Here is a 21,150-nt window from a genome sequence, read left to right on the forward strand (position 1 = left end):
TGCTAGCAAAACCTGGCTAAAACACTGCTTAATTACAGTATACTACCGGATAAATAATTACATATTAATTTACCTTATGGACATTAATGAATGAAAAAATGCCCCCCTTATTTTCAAAAAAGCCCCCAAATTGAAGTCCATGGGCCAAAATGCCCCTACTCTCTGATCCTAGATTCAACACAGTGTCAGTATTTGTTTCACAAAAAGTTTTATTGAACAAAATCATATTCTCACACCCCTCAGAAATCGTTTAACTGTTAACGATCAAGATATGGTGATGAGAGTTAAAATTAAGGGAACACTAAATATTTGAGATGGATCTCTCAAGTGTCTTGAGTGAAGACAGGGCCATCTTATGGAAAAGCTTTTCTGTTGCAGATGACCCTGTCTGACAGTTAAAATTTAAAGTTCTAAAGTAATTTTCAGAAACAAAATTACAAAATTACAGTGAAGATACCACAGTTATGTGATATCCTCACTGTAATTTGTCTGTGAACCTCACTTTGAGACTTGAAATTTCATCTTTCTGACAATTCACGGGATAAACAGCTCAGAGATGTATTCACATTCAAAATTTATTGTTTCATTTGTTTGTGTTCCAGATTTCCAAGTGTATTGTAGGTTCTGAATAAAGGTACCAGCCTTGTTGGTAACCAACAAGGCTGGTACCTTTATGGTGTATATGTGCGTGTGTTAAAAACAATATTCTCTGATACAAACGCTGCGATTAGGTAAACAAGTGACCACAAAGGATTATGGGATTGTCCTAAAGATTTTTCTCGATTTAGGACATATGTCCTAAGCATATACTTCAGCAGCAGAATCACTGAGAATTATCAGAAAGTTCAACTTTTTTTGACAGTTCATAGTGAAATGCTTACCATCTTGGAGGATTAAAACATGTAAAGGCAACTTTCCTGAATCCCAGCTTTGACATATTCTGAACCGTCATTTATTGTGCCCTGTATGTTATCTAAAAGAAATTGCTCAAAATAGTCAATAGAGATAGAGATAGAGATAGAGAAAGTTCTAATTTCCATTTATGGTTGACTTGGTAAGGATAAAATAAAATTACTTTTTGAAGAAAAAAATAGAGTGGTCAATTAAAAGAGTGGTCAAAGTGATAGGGTTTTTATGGTAAAGCTGGGCTGTAAGATTCCTCATGTGCTATTTATAGCAATTATGCAATCTGTGTAAACAGTGCAATGAAAGTTACATGATTCCTTATAATGCTTTTGATGACCTTGAACTTCTTAAGTTTCAAACATTTGTCTCTTCAGTGTGCTTTCTCTGAGTATGTACAGTCTCAACTATTCAACAGAACTCACTTACAATGTTAATCAAAGATATCCACCTTCTTCATCAATACAAGTGTCACAAAAGGTTATTCTCTACATAACACAGCAGAGCTCTATCAACTGTTGGGTAAGTTGCTTGTTCTTTCAAAACCGCTGGTTAGACAGCTTTAATATTTGGTTTACAAGTCCCAAGGATGACCCAAGTGAGATAATTTCATACAGTCAGGAAATACTTAATTTTGTATCAGTGTTTTCATTAGAAGCCGGCAGCCGGCGAAATTGTACGTCTGTGACAGCACTTTCGCCGGCTGTAATTTGGGGAAAATATTATAAAATGGCACAAACTTTGGTTAATACTTCACAAATTATGACCATCGACTGAGTGACAAAAGTACACGACGTTTGGGCTTGGCGCGACAAACGAGCCAAAAACGGACGAACGTGCACATGTATAGTGTAGGCCAGGCTCCGTACGCAAAGTGTACAACTTGGGCTATATGTATACATACAACGTCTTTTTATGCGAGGTCAGACTAGGTCAGTGTACTGTTCTAATATCTTATATCATTGGGTGAAAGTACGCCTGTCCTCTGTAAGCGGCAATATCATTGGGTATATTTCCCTGACCTCATTAATAGTCGCGCCAGCGGCTTACTGACTACGCATGCGCTTATTCATAATATACTATGCGAGTAACCGGAAGTGTACCCTTCTTTCATGGGCGCCGCCATGTTTTTTTTTTTTTGAGTACTCGTAAATAAACAAAAACGAAACAAATTACTATTATATAACATGCCTTTTATAAAATATACCTCTTTTATTAACCAGTAAATGTTATTATGCACCTTGTCGCTGATACAAAATATCGTTAATATAGATAAAGGGAGAAAACTGTCGTGCATACGAACGGGGGATACGCAAAGAATGCTGGATTGAATTATAGAAGAGCGCCCCCTGTGTCAATAATTAGATTCAAACATTGCCAGTTTTTAGACCGAACGCTATAGTTTTCAGCTTGCAAGTGGAAGGTTGGCAGTGCGGTTACCATTGCAATGATAATGATTGCATAATACGTCCCTTGTTTATCGCAATAGGCTGTTATCATTGTAAAAAAAAAAAAAAAAAAAAAATTGCCAATTTTTGTCCAAAATTTTTACCCGCTACAGAAAATCTATACCTGCCCTGCTGCAGGGTTTGAAGTCGTGTACGTACGTGAACTGCTTTCATCAGAGGGAACTGGGCATACCGGTATTTGTCATATAAACGTTTATGAAGTAACAATTACAGTTTATCATGAATCAATACAAATAACATTGCTAATCTTTAATAACCCCTGGCGCGACACCAAGGGCTGAGCCCTATATAATATTATTCTGCTACGAGTCAAAACAATAGCGACCGGCCATAGGAAAGCGTGTAGCTGTCAGCGATCACGTTTTGATGTGGTAATGAGCCGAGTGCAGCCGTCCGATGAATGTATCAATTTTTTTTTAGTATTTTGGTGAGGTGTTCTTCAGAGAGCGAAATCAAAGTCATGCATCGCCAACATGTTGTATTACGTGCGCTAAGTACGCGTACGCGACTATGACGCCAGAGCAAGGGATTTGTTTATAGAACTGTTCTAGAAAGTAGAATTACGTGATCAACCATCTACGTTAAAATGCTAAAATCCTGAGAGTGGTCAGTTATAAACTCGCGGTTGTGGTTGCAATTCGATATTTTACCCCCGAAAACGGTGATTTGGCGGTGTACAAAATTTTGAGAAATATTGTACGTCTCAGGGCTGGCTTTTCACGTATATTTCTTGTGATTTCAACTCAAAGGAAAGTGGAATGGGCATGCTCTACCGTATCTGCCGCCTGCTCTAAATTTAGCACGCGATCCATGCTTTCATGTACATTTGTAGGTAAATGGCCCGATCATGAAACCTTTCAATGCTGGAAAAAGTGTCTCAATTTTATCGACTAAGTTTTGAATCTAGTAATAAATAACGTGTTTTGCCCCGCGTGAACTCTGTTAATTTTCTCGGTAAAAATATCCAATTTGTAGCATTTGCAGACGGTAGGCAAATTTATAATTTATGTAAATATTATTCACGTAGTTCATTAGATACATCACAGCCAGCTGGAGACTTCCCCTCATTTGTTTTGGTGGCGATGCAATGTTTTTCTTTTTTGCTATTGATACATGTACTAGTGCGTGACTGCTGGGGGAAAAGAAAGCAACACAATATTTTTCAGGACTTGTGTATTTTCTTTCATACAGCATATGCTTATGGAAAAAAGAGACAATATTTTTCTTTCACAAGTTTCAGTGTATTGCACTTAAAAGGTCAGTCATAGAGGTAGGAAGCCCATTATAGTTGTTACTGATACTGAAAACACTTTTCTATTGTCATTTTGTTGCATCTAACTGAAATGTGTATTCACAAACTTTTTAGAGGCCTTTTGTGAACTGCAGGTGAAAATAAAAAACAAACTCCAATGCCAACCCTGAGGCTGTACGTCAAGTTGTTTTACTGCTAGAGCAGCTAACTTTTTTGTTTCATTGAATTGGTAAATAAAGGGGTTGTATCTCACACTTTTCATCACTTTGAGTTTCTGCATTGACATCATTGTGCATACTGAGTGTAATTATTATGCAAGTATTCCCTGTATTCTTGATATCAGAAAAAGTCAAAACTGACTTTGTGAAGTTTGTCCCTTTAAACTGAAAGAGAAAAGGAACTACTTACCTGGGATTTTCTAATGACTCCTGTATAATTTTAGTGTGACATGTTTTAATATGAAAAACATATTCTTTTGATTGAAATGTAAATTCGATACTACATTCAGTTTGGCATTAATCACAAAAAAGTTTTTCGCCAAATTCATGGAATATCTGCCAGTAGTTGTAGTACTCTTTATTGAATATAACAAAAGTTACTGTTGCTTCCCTGTTGATTCTGGTACACTGTAATATCAACACATAGGATGATAACTTAGGGCACTGACCATCTCTGTAACTGTTTGTGTTCTCATGGAAAATGTCATCAGACAGTGACACAGTGAAGAAAGGACAAACAAAACAAATGATATGAGTAAGATGGTACATTGTTTCTACTTAAAGCCGCACTTTTCAATCCCAGGTTCTTGCATTAGTGGAGTTCTCCTCCCAGTCAAACACATGGCCAGTATGATGTTTGATTTCTATAACATTAATTACACAAACTGATCTCAACCTTTTGTCACATTTTGCTAATCCTGCACACAGAGTTTATGCAAACTTTTGATTGACAGTTGGTTCAAATGGCCAACAGTCATTGATTCCTCACCACAAATGCTCGAATTTCCTAAAAAATTGTCTTCACGTCACGTTGGACTTTGAATATAACCACAGAGTTCGATCGGCAGCAACGTTTACGCTGACCGCTTGGCAGTCTGTCTGTGTTTTTGCGGCCGGGAAAACTAAAAAGTGACATTTTCTGGAGCGTGTGCCCGCATGTTGCCTGTTTGGTGTCCACCTACACAATGAACGCCGCCATACCTTGGCGTCCTTTTAAAGGGAGGCTCCGCCTTTAACACAAAAAACCACAAACAGTTTTTGTTTTTAAAATACAGACTTTTTTACACTGACATTCAACAAAACTGGATAAATTGCTGTTCAAAATACCTTGCCAATGTTACGCTGCCGCCGCCGCCGCGACACGACGTCCCCACCCCAACCTCGGCTTCCTTCTCCACCTATAATTTACATTTCTCCGCCTGGGCAAATTTCTACTGAAAACCCTGTGTATCCATGTCTATAGTAGCTTCAGGGACTTTGGCCCTATGTTTTATTTCTTTATATGAACTACTTACTTTTTGAATAAACTGCAAAATTGAGCTAGAAACGGTACCGGGAACGGCGATCTGAAACATGGCAGCACCTAATATTTACATCGCCGATTTTGAAACGCATGTTTGAAGGTGAGCCAATCAAAACATCCCTTACATTACAATACTCATTTGAAAGCCCAGATCTCGCTCTTTCTCGCGATATAAGGTTCTTCACCAACATAGGGCAGTGTATATGACCAAATCCGAGACAAAAAATTGAGAGCGATTTTTCCGAGACCTAACCCGACCAACTCTCAGTGAAACGTCCTCTAGTACGCAGTTTATCATTATTTCTTTTGAATTTTTGCTAGAAAAATGAGAAATTTTGAACAGCTCACATATTTATTGACGGAGATATTGACCACGCTTCACAGTAAGTGAGGCTACCCACAATTCTCCATGATCCGTACACACGGAGATCACTCATTGAACTGGAGCAAATTTCTTCTGTACACAGAACAGCACTCGGTCCATATATCAAAATTCTGGGACCATAGTTTTGATAATCATAATTCTCTAATTTCTCACGGTGAATAATGAGAAGATCAACCCCTTTTGCGCAGAGGAGATAGCAATTTTGTGATTTTGTCGACATAGATTTTTGACAGCCATACACAATATTTTCAAGGAAACTAAGGGAATAAGTTGCATCTGTGTTGGCAAAAAGAAAGGGTATTGATTTTTTTAAATGTTTGTAACAAAGGAAATTTGCATGTCTGACAGGTGGTATGATGAGACCATCTTAGTTGCTGATAACTTTACCATGACAAGTATGCAATTTTTAGCACCTCCAAACATCGACTTCTCATTCAATTTACTCCTGAATTTTAAAGATGATCAATAATTTTGGAACATAGTTTTAACCAATAATCCTTAAATTAAATTCTAAGTTTCAAATTGTTCAGAAACTGATAAAATTGAAGAAGCCTTTACCAAATAATGTCAAAACTCCACATGGCCCCAGTGGTGATGTTTTGAAAGCCTTTATTTGGATAAAATACTTTTTGTAGGTAGTTTTAATGCAGTAGAGCTATTCAAAAGTGTCATCAGCTCAAAAAGACCTTCAATTTGATATATCACTTATGCCATTTGAGCTTAATATTTTCATTTTGTCATTTCTCGTTAAGTGTCGTTCATCCGTTGCCATGGATAAATCCAATATGGCCACCATCGTAATCGCGTGATTTTAGGATACATTTGTGTGTGCCATTGAAATCTATCTCCATGCCAAATTTGGTACAAAAAGATGTTTTTTTTTACAAAGTTACAGCAAATTTACTGTAAATTTCAGCTAAAACTCCTTCATTTTTGTCCCATTGTTCCCATTGTTATTATATGTATTGTCTTTCTACAGAAAGAGTAAAAGTGAATGTTTTAAAAAGCTATAAAATTGTAACCGTTCATCCAATTTCGAAAATTAAAAAAATATTTAGCTTCTCTCATTGAAATCTAAAAAACTACATTAATTAAAATGCAGATTGAACATTTCAAAATTTCAGTTGGCCTCCCTTATAAATGCTGGAATTGATAATCAAAACTGCCAGATATTTGGAATAGCTTTCACCATCAATACTAGCAAAGGAAGCTGAGCATTGCAAATAGGGAAAAGTTTTTCTCATTATTGTGATGTTCTTCCATGTTTTGTCCATGGATTTATCACAGTAAACTATTCTTGGTGCTGTGTTCCTTCATTGCCAAGCACAACAAGATACGGTATTGGTCAAACTCGCAATGCATTCAGTTGTTTTCTCAGCATAGTATGTGCAAAAACCTGATTTTGAACACACACAGACAGCTGACACAAGCTGTTTTTGTTTCCGAATATGAGATTCCTACAGGAAAAAAGGCAAGTAGAGACAAAAAAATTTGAGGGAGTTGTGAAGGTGTGTGACAACTAAGTTGTGTTGCAGAGTGTTTAGTCTGGCAACTGACGGATTCATTTTCACGTGACCAGGGCCACTGAACTGACCACTTTGAATGTCAGATAATCGTATACACAATTGACTTTCTTTCAAACTAAGAAAATGACTTAAAGAATAATGCCACGCCTTTCTAAGGTTGGAAGCAAACTGGAGTCAGTTACATCATATTGCACAATGTAAGAATGGATGCGGACAAAACTCTTGTAGGTACCATGGGAGACAGCTTGTGAAGGTCACCTTGTGTGACAGATACTGTAGGGTCATTGAATTCAAGGCATTGTGTTGACACAGATGGGACCAGTCACAAACAGAAATGTGGACATGAAACTGACATAGCAGCAAACACTTGACATTGGTTTCATCAGTGTTGCATCATTTGAGTAGTTTAATCAAGTGACAGCGTTCAGGATCACAAAACATACTGAAAGAACAGTCGACACAGACAATTGTGTTCAGCCAAAACTATGGACAGAAAAGATTGAGAAAGACATGATGTACATTGTAATTCCTGGTATTTACCAAAAATACTGATGTACTTTACATCACTGAACAAGTGGATTCACATATACACTTTACTGTATGATGTAAACCTTGGTGGAAAGTGTTATTGAGTTATTTTAATTCATATTTTGTCATATGTTTACAATATTTCACTTTGGGTTCATGGTCAATTTGACAGGGACCACATGTGCCCTCTAATAAACAAGTCCTTCTTGGTAACTTTGTGTCAATTTAGGGAAATTGTGGAAAATTCTGTGTGCATCAACCTGCTCTATATCATTAAGCAAAATGAATTGTTTGCATCAGAGATAATTTGTTTACTTTGTGGCACATTATATTGACTTAGAGGGCACACTGACAGAGACAGTTTCATGATATTATATTTTTTCCATGAAACAAGCATGTTTTCTCATTCGTCTACTCACAGTATTTTGAAACGCAAAGAATCAGCATCGCCAACAATACAGATTGTGTAATAGCTACAAAACCTACCTTGATATGTGAATTCTAGTCAGGACTAAAAATTCAGTTGTCAACAAATAACATTGAACACTGCACACATGCAGAGGCTGACAAACTTAACGCTAGTCATTTCAACATGACTTGGGAGTCAAGAAACTGTACTTTTACAAACACAATAATGTAAAAAAATACCGGCATCTTTGTCCATTTTAGAAAAATAAAACTGGATCTGCTGATATGGCTGTTCTTTTCTGTCATATTGCACTGGTGAACTAATATTCATTTATTTTGACAGAGATTATCAGAGTTGATAAATTTTTGATGAGGAAAAAAGTGACATAGTGACATTATTCATGAATCCTTGAGTTGAATACATGATGTAAGACCCTTTAACCCTTTGAGCGCCAAAGTCGATTTTTGTCACCATAATAAAATATAGCCCTGTCAATTTTTTTTTCAGATTTTTGCCAAAATTTTGATACAAATCTGTAGCTAATGAAATGTGATGTCCATGGGGTCCAAAATTATCATATAAAAATTGCAGAAAAATTCATAAAAATTGGTAAAATGTTGTGCTAAAATTTTGGTGGGAAAAAATTTACAGTACTCAAAGGGTTAAACCTATTCTGACATTGCCACCATGGGGGATTTGAAAGTTCTTTCTGTGTGTTAATTTGATTTCTGCAGAATTAGAAATAACGGATTGCTGGATGCACCATTGACCTCAATGTTTGCATTTATTTCCAGTATAAAATTGGAAACACGCTGCTGATTTCCACCAAGGGAAGATAATTTGTCTCTGATGTACAGCAGTGAAACATTGTATGATGTATAATTAATGAGCGTCTGGTGGATCTGTACATGCAACAATTGCTAGAGGGCTCTGTCACCTACGATAGTTTTGCATATCTGATGCTATTTAGTGCTAGGGGGCAAAGCTTTACATTTCAGTTACAAAGCATCAGATATTATTCTCATGCTCCACTGAGCAAGTTCTCTGTTTGTGCCTGTTAGCGATTCATAATTTCTTCTGGATAGCTTATAGTGATGTAACAGCGGTTTTCCTGGATAAATTTGCATGGAAGGAATACGCAAATACATCAAGGAAAACAGTGGGCTACAGAATTGCAGCTATTTCCTTGAAAGTCCTGGAATTGCAAATGTTTGCATGAAAATTTTAAATATCAACGTAAAAATTTAAGTCCCGGAATTGCAAATATTTAATAGAAAATAATAGATATCAGCGTAATATTTCTAGAAAATATATCTAGTGTATAGCCTGTTAAACATAATGTACATATTGCTTGACTGTAGGAGATTTGCACATTTCTTGGAAAATGTTTTTATGGACCCAAAATACTCTTGACAATCTCTTGAAGGGTCCTTGAATCTTCAGCGACTTTAATACTGAGTGTACAAACCCTGGAGACGTTTATATTTGTAAATCATTTCACCCCATTTCCATTCAAAGCGGTCCATATTTACCTTAAAAAACAATACTGTTATGCCAAATGTGATTGGCTCAACCATCAGTACTATGATAGTGTAGCCATTTGGTATCCAATGAAAATTGATGACACAAAATTTCTTTGGTTTTGAAACGAGGTTGAAAATGATTTTTGACTAAGCTTTGAAATTGGCAAAAAATAAATTTGAGGAATAAAAACAGCTAAAATTTCCTAAAGCAGAAAGTATGATAATAAATTTTGTGGTTCGTATAAGTATTTAAGGCTTTAACCCTTTCACCACCATGGTTTGTCCCAAATCCATTGTTTTCTATGGTAAAGTTGGACCTGTATACAGGGAACTGGGGGTGAAAGGGCTTTAAATTACACTAACTGTCTTTTAATTATTTTTCAGAATTGCAACAAATGTGACAGAGAGATAGAGGCTGGTGACATTGCTGTCTTCGCGGACAGACTTGGAGACGATGTCTGTTGGCATCCATTCTGTTTCTGCTGCAGCACGTGCAATGAATTACTGGTGGATCTTGCGTACTTCACCAAAGACGGGAAGATCTACGATGAAAGACACTATGCCGAGGAAATCATCCCGAGGTGCGAATCCTGTGACGAGGTAAGTGTTGCTATTTCTGTTTTTTAGATAAGTGCAGAAAAAGTATGTTTTATATATTTAAAACTGGATCGACAGAACTGTTGTGCAGAATGTCTGTTAAACATGCCCCAGATTTACTGGGACTTATTATTTACCAGTGGTCCCTCCATTTTTTCATCAACATCATGATCCCACCATCAGGAAGGACTCTGTCAAAACACTGGAATAGTGCATGTACCTGAACTTTCTAATCTTGGCAGAATTACTGCAGTGCACCTGAAATAGACCGGGTGCAATCTCCTTTATGAAGCCAATTAGGTTTCTTAGGGGACCTTCTCATAGTATTGTGAAACAACTGGACCCCCTAGGATAATGTTAATTGGTAAAATTATTCAGTGGGGTTCTAGTTTTCTTCAGTTTTGCCCTTATTGCTTATTTTTACCATTTCCACTCTAACAGATATTTTAGGTTTCCCAACTTTAAGGCCATTGATATGATATGGCTAAAGAAAATATCAATAAGGTTACTTAATGCAAGTTTTTGGTGCCTTTTGAAACTTATATCCAATTTCATTGAGGGACCCATTGGCTCAGTTCCTGTGAACTGACGTTCATTCTTACTTTCGTCTGGAAGTTGGTTTCTATCACAAAGGAAATGGTTTAACAATAACAATTTGCATACATCAAGGCTAAGTACATATTTGGTAGGAAACAGTGAATGTAAAAGTCAGTATTTCAAGTGTTGTGAGTGTTTCTCAAAAATGAAAACATTCAAGTGAGACCACCGTGTATGCTTTTCTATATTCACAATGATTATCCAAGGCGATTCATTGTAATTCAGGTTGAACAAGCACAGGTGCTGTAACGATTAAAGTGAGAAAGTGGTTCAATGGAATACTCTCCAATGATGCGTGCCAAAACTTCTCAGCGTAACATCCATTCTGTCTGAAATCCTTAACTCTCATCCGACAACAACTTCGTTTCCATTATCCTACGACTTCCTGTTCTTTTGTTGTCAAAGTGGTTGGGATGTTTTCACCATCGGAATTTGAAACATTCCGATTGCTTTCAGTTTGGGGGGGGGGGGGTCAACCCATATGCTAGTACAAGGAAGTTTTTTTTTGGGGGGGGGGAGATTGGGATGAGGTTCGAAAGGGTTAAAAATGTTGAAGGATTGTATAAAACCTAAGCTGTGAAAAGTTCATCTCTGTAAAATCATGATTATGGTCATATCCAATGTGACATACAGGTGAAAGCAATAATACCAGTAACTTTTGATAATATTTTCATTATTTCTGTTCAAGAATATAGGTGCACTATCTTCTCTGTCTGCAGATAATGTGTTGAAATACATCGCAAGAGCCTTACACACACTGTATCGTGATGCACTGCGATATGCTGTATCGTGATGCACTGCGATATGCAGTTTATATGGCGGAGAGATGATTTCTGTTGCAGACTAAAATTCAGTCGTCAACAGAAATATCAGAAATTTCACACATATTTGATGTTTTGATAAGTTGAACAACCAGACCCTTATGACATTATTCAGTTGAAGGACGCAAAACTATATACCATACAGACTGAACAAATAATCTTGAAAATACATCAAAGATAAAAGCTAATGGGGCTTTGTGAAATGTAATAATGCTGCATTACAGTTTTAAATGACACATACAATACATCCCGATGAAAGTACAAAATTACACATATTAATATATGTTGTGGTGTCTTCATTTTAAAATGTCAAACGTCATCATATGCATCATCTTATTAAACTTAATCGCTGAAATATTTACACAAATGTGGTAAACTCAAAATGGCTACTGTTTTCTGTATCAACAGTTTCCACAAAAAACAAGACAGGAACGCTAAATTTTTCCCGATAAGTTTCAACATAAGTCCAAATAATCTGTAGGACGGTGGGCTTCTAAAAATCTGAGCCAAAGACGCATGCTTCAGAGCCACCAGCAACCAGTGTTATCAGCAGACAGCCTAGCATTACACCAGACAATCTTTGCTAAGAGGGCAGGACTAAGAGTTGAATCTGTATACAGAATATACCAGGTACATGTGTTCGGCACTTAGAACCAGAAAATGTGTACAATCACTGACAAGTGGCATTCATAGCAATGGCTATGATAGGGGTAGTGTAATCTATCGTACTTGACAAAACTATGAAGGATGTACAAATGGTCCAGATTACTGGTATGATTTACAAGTATCATAAAGTGTATGCACTTGTAATAATATTTATTCTGTTCTGCCTCTGTTTACATCGGAAGGAAAAAATGGGTGAACAGACCGAGATAAATGGGGTTTAGAAAGAGTTAAAAAAACAAAACTGAAAAGTCAGACACAATAGGGGACGTGCTTAGTCTTCCCTTGGATGAGCAAGCATACGGACTTAGACAAAACAGGTGCAGGTATTAGGTAAGACCTGTGTCAAGTACAGGTATTGGCATTGTGTACCACCGTGTGTGTGTGGTAATCTAGATTCAGCTGGTGACTGCATCCAGTACTATGTTCAGACAGGGAAAAATTGAAACGCTTCTGCAACACTATTTGTGATTTGTAAACACAGGGGATTAATAGATTGAGTCCGCTTGCGTCCACATACACAAAATTAAGCCATTGTTTGATGTTTAAGACGTCTTAATGCGCCCTCTCGAGTTCAAAAGGCGTGTATGGCCAAGCATTGTTTGACTTATAACAGTGATTCATATACTGTATCGCTTCATACAATATTAGACAATTTTGGGACCAATCCTGACGGGTGTAGCATGCTAGCAGGGTACGCTTACCCATTCCGGACACCTGGTACCACCACTAACTATCAGTGGTTCAGGATGGTCCTACTTAAATTTGTAAATCTCCAATGTCCCATGGACCTGGTAATGTATTACCTTGAATGAAAATGATTATTGGACCAGTTTTATGTCATATTGTAACAAGATGGCTGAAGTGGACGACGTCGTACTGGCTGTAAAGAATGTGAAAGAGGCTCCCCACCTAACTATCCAAAATGTTTTGTGTCGAGTTTGTGTTTTATTCGTTTCTAAAATGTGTTCCTACATTCTTATCCGATTGTTTGTGTTAATAAAAATGTTTGTTTCGCCTCGCCATAAGCTTTCCTCACACAAACAAAACATTACCGTCCACACTAATCCAAACTTCCCTACAAATATCGAGGCGAAACAAACATTTTTATTGACACAAACAATCGGATAAGAATGTAGGAACACATTTTTGAAACGAATCAAACACAAACTTAATGACTCAATCGAATATTTTTGTTCCCAATTAATAAATCATAGACAATCTCAATTCTCGGTTTATGGCAATTTTTGTCGACTGATAAAAGTCTTTTCATCTTCAACATTCCATTCTAATTTCACCTACGGTATATAATATCCTAACCTCCTGTGACTTTCCTTCTAAACGTTGATTTGCCTTGTGCACCAAAGAGATGCTGTATTTTATGCCAAACGATGAAAAAATATGTGAAGAAATAACCATGTATCAGTCAGTACGGCAGGCGAAACCCGGACGGCCATACCGATTGGGGACAGAGCAGAGTAGATCGAAACGCAAACGGGGTGTTATTACAGGAAGGCGGTGACTTATTTTAAAGCTGAATAAAATGCTGTCTCTGGTTGTGTAAGTCTGTTGATCGAAATATATATTTTGTTCCCAGTTGATTAATCATGGGCATGGCAGTCTCGATCTCCCCTTTATGGTTCGATATTTACTGACTCGTTCCCTCTCATTGTTGTCAATCAATGAAAGCATTTTCGTCTTCCATATTCAATATTACTTTGACCGATGTTACATCCTGACCTATACTGTCATTAGTTTTGACCAATGTACAAAGACATTGCCCATGCGTCCGGCTGATGAGATGTTTTGCAAAACGGTGAAGAAATGGGGGCCGGGAGACATCGATGTCATTATTTCCGGACTGTCTACATGTAGCTAATAGGGTATATCAAAGGAGATGAATCAGTTAGTTGAATAAAACATAACTTTTCGGACCTATTTTATGTCAATTTTGTCAATGTCGGACTTTCCATTCAAGAGAAACCAGAATCACCTACAGAGATGTCTGTATTAAACACGGACGCACAATTGGGAATAGTTTGTTATGCTACTGTCGGTCTCAGTCGTGGTGTCTCTCCCATAAAATTTCGAAGCTATAGGTCTACACTTGTCGTTTCGATTCACAGGTAGCGGTACACCGATGACCAGATATTGTACCGTTCTTAAAACTAGTCTAAGCAATTTTACGACACTGCACTATTTGCCATCGTGTCTCCCCGTGAACGTCCTTGAACCTATGGACGTGACCATTGTTTTACTGCGCCCATTAGAGTGTAAACTCCTGTTCGTTACCAGCAGAATAATTTTTAAAGTTCTTTACATCAGTGTACACTGTGTGTATAAGCCCTAAACCTAGTTTAATTCAATTATGGAAAGGTATTAAAGAATAAAGGGTCGTTACAGTTGCTAAAATTGCGAGAAAAACGGCACTTTTTACTCAAATAGAATAGTCCTATTCACAAGCGCTATTGTTTTAAATCACGTCCATGGTGTGCAGTTGATTTTCATTCTTTCGTGCAATTTCATTCGCTTGAAGCAATTATCCTTTCATTTGACTGCTCTGTGGGACTCTTCTGAATATGTGTTTTGGATAAAAAGAACTCTACAGTGAAAGACATAAACTTCGACGGTGATAGGTATACAATATCGGTTCGATGTGTGAAGATATACAGATTGCAAGTTATTTTAGAAGTTCTCAAAACCAGTAAAAATAATTCTGCGCGCCACTTATTGATGATAATTTCTTCTTGTGAACGTCCTTGAATCCGTGACCGCGACCATTGTTTTCGAAGTGTTCGACGGTGGATGATCGGTAGATTAATGAAGATATATGTTACTGGACTATCGTGTGATTGTTTAATAGCATGGTTAGGTAATAGACGGTGTAGTCTGTAGAGGCGATACAGCGAAATTCCACGACCCAAGGGAGCGTACATCGCATGGTTTCTTACAACGAACGAGCCGTCGGTTTCCATAGCTACTACGTGAAATCCGGCCTCACCGATGTCCCGGGCCGATGTCCCTGTCCTGATTCGGAGAACAACTTTCAAGCTGCGTGTTGAGGTTCAGATGTCCGATTTTTTCATATTCAAAAGGCTTATTGATTTACAGAGAACGCCCGTCTTGTTTTTAGCTTTAACTTAGCACATGATGGCAATTGAAAATTCAAAGCCAAATAGCCAGTGGGAAAAAAATAGACGACTCGCTCTCACCAGCGGTCGAGGTCGCAATGAAAAAAAAATCGAAGTCTCTGAAATCGGTATCATTGCTCCGCCATGTTTATTGTTGGTTGTACGGCCAGTTTAAAGTCACAGACTTTCTTCACGGTAAAATTCATATAATTGCCATACCGCGAAGTTCCCTGTGCATTTCAATATGTCTATTTGGAAGCAAAAGCGCCACGGACATTCGATCGATGGTGATGAACTTTCTCCAGGCCGTGACATGTCACCAGTTACGAACTTTACCGGTTTTCGATACGAAAGATGCAATATATTATCAGCGTTGTTCACGTTGTGTTTTGAGTTTGATATGGAATATAACAGGAAAACACTAACGATTAGAGTGACGATAGAGACCATGCCCGATACGGAAAAATTGACATCAACTACTTGCAATGAGCAGTGACCTGAAACTTCAGACTGATATATAAATGTCGACAATATAAAACATTGAAATGTCGGAGAGAGAGAGAGGGAGAGAGGTTTACGCTGTCGCGAACTGATTATACTCTTTCGGATATGACTTCGGTGTAGACGATACACAGACATCGAAAATGTACACCTACTTTCCAGAAATTCGACTAATCTTATAATAAAGAGTGGAACAAATCCAAAAGTGTTGGTTGAAGTAAATCTTCAGATGTTGGTTTTCTAAAGTTAGATAATACTTACAGAAATATGGTCGTCATAGTCTTCTTTTAAAAACTATTATCTTCAACACCACATTTCTTATGATCGGTGATGTCATTTTTTATTATTTTTACAAACTTTCAATGCATCAAACACTATAAGACTATCTCATCTGCCTGTCAAGGAGTTACAATATATTTCCAAGGGCTGGCACACGATGTCAACTTACGTGTCGTCCGTCGAGCGGCCGGTGGCAGTGTCACAGATTGTTCCGTCTGTAATCGCGGCCACTTTGATTTTGATGTGACACCAACGTGCGTTTGAGGTTTTTTTGTTACGAAATTTGTCGACCTCACAAAATTTCACAGTCCATGCTTTGAAGCAGTCTCAACATGGCAAACATGTCTCGCTTAAATTTCATCCTCGTCGTTCCAAATTAAATTCGACCACTAAATTATTTCGGCAGTTTTAATTTCCTATTAATTCGACGTTTTTCAAATCGTAATGAATTTTTTCTGGTCGAATTGATAGGCTTTTTGGTAGCAAGCTTATCTTCGTCGGACCAGTATACCGCGAGATGTAGTACTGTGTTCGGCAGCCATGGCGAAAGTGAATATTGTATATTGGTTGTTGTTTGTTTTATGTTACAAATAACTGTCGCGTGAGGGCGTTTGAAACGCTTCTGAAGCGGCTCAGTCTGTCCACACAGCGATTTGCGGATAGAGTTAATCCCTACAACGGCTCTGGTCGGGCCGACTAAACCGACTAAACGTCTCAAATCTGAAACGCTTCAGAACCACTTCGGAGTGTCCACACATAACTTTCTGTGTCAGTATTGGCCCAGAACCGTTTCAGAGACGTTTCAATGGCCTGTGTATGAACGGTATACAGGCTTTGCAAACCTCAAACTCAGGGCTTGCACAGCGCGATTATCAACCGGCGTAATTCTGGACAAAGTGTGTGGCCAACTTGATAAAATGCCGACATGATTACAAATGTTATTGATTATCTCAGAGAAAGTTCTGCATGTTGCTAAAGATAGTGTAATGTTCTAGATAATCTGGAATCAAGGGCCATTTTTCCGTCTCCAAGTTTGGATTGTCAGAGCAGGAAAAGGAAGAGGTAGTGTAGCAGGAATAAGGAAAAATGCTGTTAACAAAATTTATTTATGTTGTAAATATTTTATGTCGTAAATATGTTTTTGATATATTTTCTCTGGCTAGCGATACTCATTTTCTTTTGTTTCTAAGTTTTGATATGGAAACTACAGAGTGAGTGCCTGTACTACACAATTACTTTACAGGCAATTTGCTCTACAACATTGAGATAGTACTGCTAAAACATGTTACATGTCAAGCATCTTATGCCTTTGACTTGTGTGCTGTCTAGTTTAAAGCTCCATTGGCTATAATTTTTGTTGTAACATGCACTAGCCACGTTTGTCGTCTCTTGACAAAAAATATAGGATTTTTCCTCGGGTAGATCAACATCACAACAACCCCTGTCTATGTCATCAATTTTGGTGCACCAGGACTTTTTTCACATTGATCTGTGATGCACTTGATTATTTACAACCAGTTTTATTTTTCGTTTTTATTTAAAAGTCGTAGGCTAATAAGGAATATAACAGAATAGATCTGGCTAGATTTGATTCAGTTTTGATGTGGAGTTATTTTTTTGTAGTATAGTCAATGAGCAATCAGAGGCAATCAGACGTCTAAAGTTCTTGTTGATATGCAAATTAGATGAGTGACCATGAACGACTTAAAATTCCACCTGTGAGCTCTTTGATCATACTTTGATGCTTTACGGCAAAATTAACCCTTCATTCTGTAGTTTCTGGAAGTCTCTCTTTCAAGTTTGCGGTTACAATTTCATAAAAAGTAGGTAGCGTCTTCTTTCAATGTCCCATATGCAGGCGTCATTTGGATAAATATGTGAGGATAACAATGTTAAAATGATGCACACTTTACAACCTACGTAGTAGTACATACCAGGGAATTCACACTTTATGAAGATCAGCACAATGAGCCCTCTATGGTGGATTTGATAAATGTTTGGCCTCCTGCTCACTGTGTCAATAAACTCAAGCAATCACGTAACGCATGGGTTCACAGACATAATACAGAGGTGCACCAGGTGAGAAGTGCCGGACCATATATTTACACCTGCCAAGATGGTACAAAGGTCAATATGCAAATGACTTAAGTCAGTTGCAAATAATTGGCGGTATAAATTAGGTCTTCTAGGGGTTGATTAATTACTCTAATATTCCAACACGTGTAGAGGACCATGTAGATGGAAATCCTGTGGCCTCAAGTATAGGTATGTATGAGCAATGTATCGTTATTTGCTACTACATTTTCAGTTTAGTCTTTCAAGCGTTGGTTGGTATATCTGTGTGTTTGTAATTTAAAAAGCTACTTGGCAAGAATCAACATCACATGGAGAACAAATTTTTGAATTTGAAAAATCTTTTATCTACACTAATCTGGAGTATTAACGATGACAAACAGGTAATCAGACTGGTTTCGAAGGTATAGATGCCAGGGTTAGGATTTCTTGCTTGTTGTCCATAATATACACTCATCATATGTGGAGAAGAGTGATGCTGCGTTCCACCATATTTCCTAAGTTTTGTCAAAACTGTCATTTCTCGGTGAATGTTTTGCTTCACTGCCATTGTTGAATAATTCAATGTAATTTCCTGCATTTTTCGTCACATTTGTTTTCTTATTCTCCTTGATAAAAAAGATTCTAAATTTAAACTCTGCCTTGTCATCATTTAGCAAATAAGTTCTAATCTACTGAATTTGAATTTTTGTGTCAGTCCCCAGCCTGAGACGGCAGAAAAACGTCCGTTGATGTGACGTAATTTTTGGTTGAAAAGTAGCGCTAATCAACTACAACATACCATCAACATATTTCTGTAGAGCCCCACTCTCCTCAATGGCGTTCTCCTATATTAAAGTGGACTGCACAGTGGTGTTACAATGTACTAAGACCAGAGGTCGTAGGTCAATGTTGGAAAACACTCGCTGTAAACCCACCGATAATGAAGTGTGTTTCAGTACAAGGGATTCAGACGAGACCCTTTTTGTTGAATTCATTTACAGTTCGGATAAGTGCAGCTGCCATTCAGTGTCCGGCGGTGTCACTTTCTATAGTGTGTGGTGAACACGTACACGCCCCTTAATCTGACAGCTCACAAAGTGACTACCTGTCTAATTGTAAATTCAGCCCTGTGCTTAATTCAAATCCCAGAAACATTAATAACATTAGTTATTGCCACTGAAATTCCATGGTGCTTGTGAAGGTATTCATTTGAGATGAACACCGCATTATATCTGTCAATACTATTTCGTGCCATCTATTATTTGGAATGCCTTCGTATCCTAGGGCCTCATTCTTAAATAACGCAATTCAATGCAATAAGCTATTTTGCATAAATTTAATTCAATAATTCCTTTTGGCATGGCCTTGTTGATCCTTGCTCTCTGATACATTACAGTTTTGAAAATACCACCGTACATCTATAGCAGCATGGATCTGATTTCTATAGTACGTGTATAAAGCTGTATAACTGATACCATCATGCGAATCGCAAGAATAGTAGACTGTGTCATTTTATCCGATGAATTGAGCTAAATTCAAAGGATGGAGTGTGACAAAAGGTAGTCTTTACTCTGTGTTACAAGAAGAAAAAGTAAGGATTTAGCAGTTTAAATCAAAGATTTGGAGTACATGTGAAATTTTTGTGTGATCCCCAAGGTACAGTATATAGTTATGTCTTTGAAATTTGTAATGGCACTTACTGTGTATAAATGATCATGCGAATTGATTTTGTGTTGAGGAGCTTGGTTTTAGCAAGATTCTCTTTCTGAGCTCTTTTCTGTATCGAACCATAGTTTTTAAAGGGTAGTAATGCTAACTTTTGATGATTTTTCATTATTTTGATTTGTATGTCAATTGCAAGTTCTTGTTCTACTCTCAAAAGAATATTGTAACACTCCCGACTGTTCAGCTTGTCAACATAGTGTCTACATGTGTAAACTGCATTGTTATTGTTTACATTCTAGTCTGGACCAGAATCCACTGTTCAACAATAACGATGCAGTTTACACATGCACAGGCTGGGTTGACAAGCTGAATACTGTGTATCTCAACATGCTTTGGGGGTAGAATAGGTAGAAAATTATGCAAAAATCATCAAAAATAAGCATTACTGGCCCTTTAAGGAAAGAGGCCTGGGAAATACTCCTCAAATAACAATTACGATGAGCAACATTCATTAGATGTAGGATATACTTCGACTATTAAAGGTCAGATGAAAACCCACCAGCCCAGATCTAGCCTAGAATCCTATTCGTCTGCTTGCCTTTGTACCTCCGACCCACTCCCAAATAGGACGAATAGGATTCTAGGATAGCCCAGATCACACTCTGGTGTGACCTGTTTTGTATTCACAGAGCATCGACATAAAAGACGTTAATTCACCAGTGACTTACACAGCCAGCCAGCATCCCAACCTGTCACCAGTCTCATATGGGTGTTGCTTTAGTTGGTGACCTAAATTTTGTTTGAAGTGGGTTGTGTGTTTACCCTCTTTGGTCCAAAACTGGCCTTTAGCCGAATGCTTACACAACTACAAAATGTGAAGACAGATCTGTTACGAAATACGAAAAGTGAAGACACATCCAGCCAAGCTTTTGTCATAGACAGTATAGTTGAAAATGTCTGTGCCAGTACATGATCCTTAAACATATACGCTTTTTCAAAGTCCAACACAGCCTTACAATGTCATAAAATACACGTTATTCATTTATTAGCCTACCTGCATAGTCCTCAAAAAGCTGGTGAAGCCACTTGTCTGTTTTGTCGTTTGGTAGTACCAATATTAATCTTTTTTCCCATGCATGAAAGATGAAGGGGACCAAACTGTGATATTTAAAGAGCCAGTACATATAGCTGTAACCACGGTCCTCCACAAGGACCATGCAGTAATTTTGAAGATTTTATCACTGTTTTTGTTTTTAATGTCAATTACAAGTTCTTGTTCTACTACCAAAAGCATGTTAAAACACCAACTATTTAACCATACACAG

At 37.6% G+C, this 21,150-nt stretch overlaps 1 protein-coding gene across 3 annotated transcripts in view; it reads left to right on the plus strand.

Moving 5' to 3' along the window:
* Positions 1 to 21,150, plus strand: part of LOC139142526 (four and a half LIM domains protein 2-like) — a 63,971-nt gene that overhangs the window by 17,542 nt on the left and 25,279 nt on the right. For all 3 annotated transcript variants that reach the window (XM_070712482.1, XM_070712480.1, XM_070712481.1), the window contains exon 5: positions 9,901 to 10,116. In XM_070712482.1, the coding sequence (XP_070568583.1) occupies positions 9,901 to 10,116 (216 nt within the window). The remainder of the gene's footprint in view (positions 1 to 9,900; positions 10,117 to 21,150) is intronic.

The sequence above is a fragment of the Ptychodera flava genome, chromosome 10 (genome assembly GCF_041260155.1).
Source record: "Ptychodera flava strain L36383 chromosome 10, AS_Pfla_20210202, whole genome shotgun sequence".
NCBI lineage: Eukaryota > Metazoa > Hemichordata > Enteropneusta > Ptychoderidae > Ptychodera > Ptychodera flava.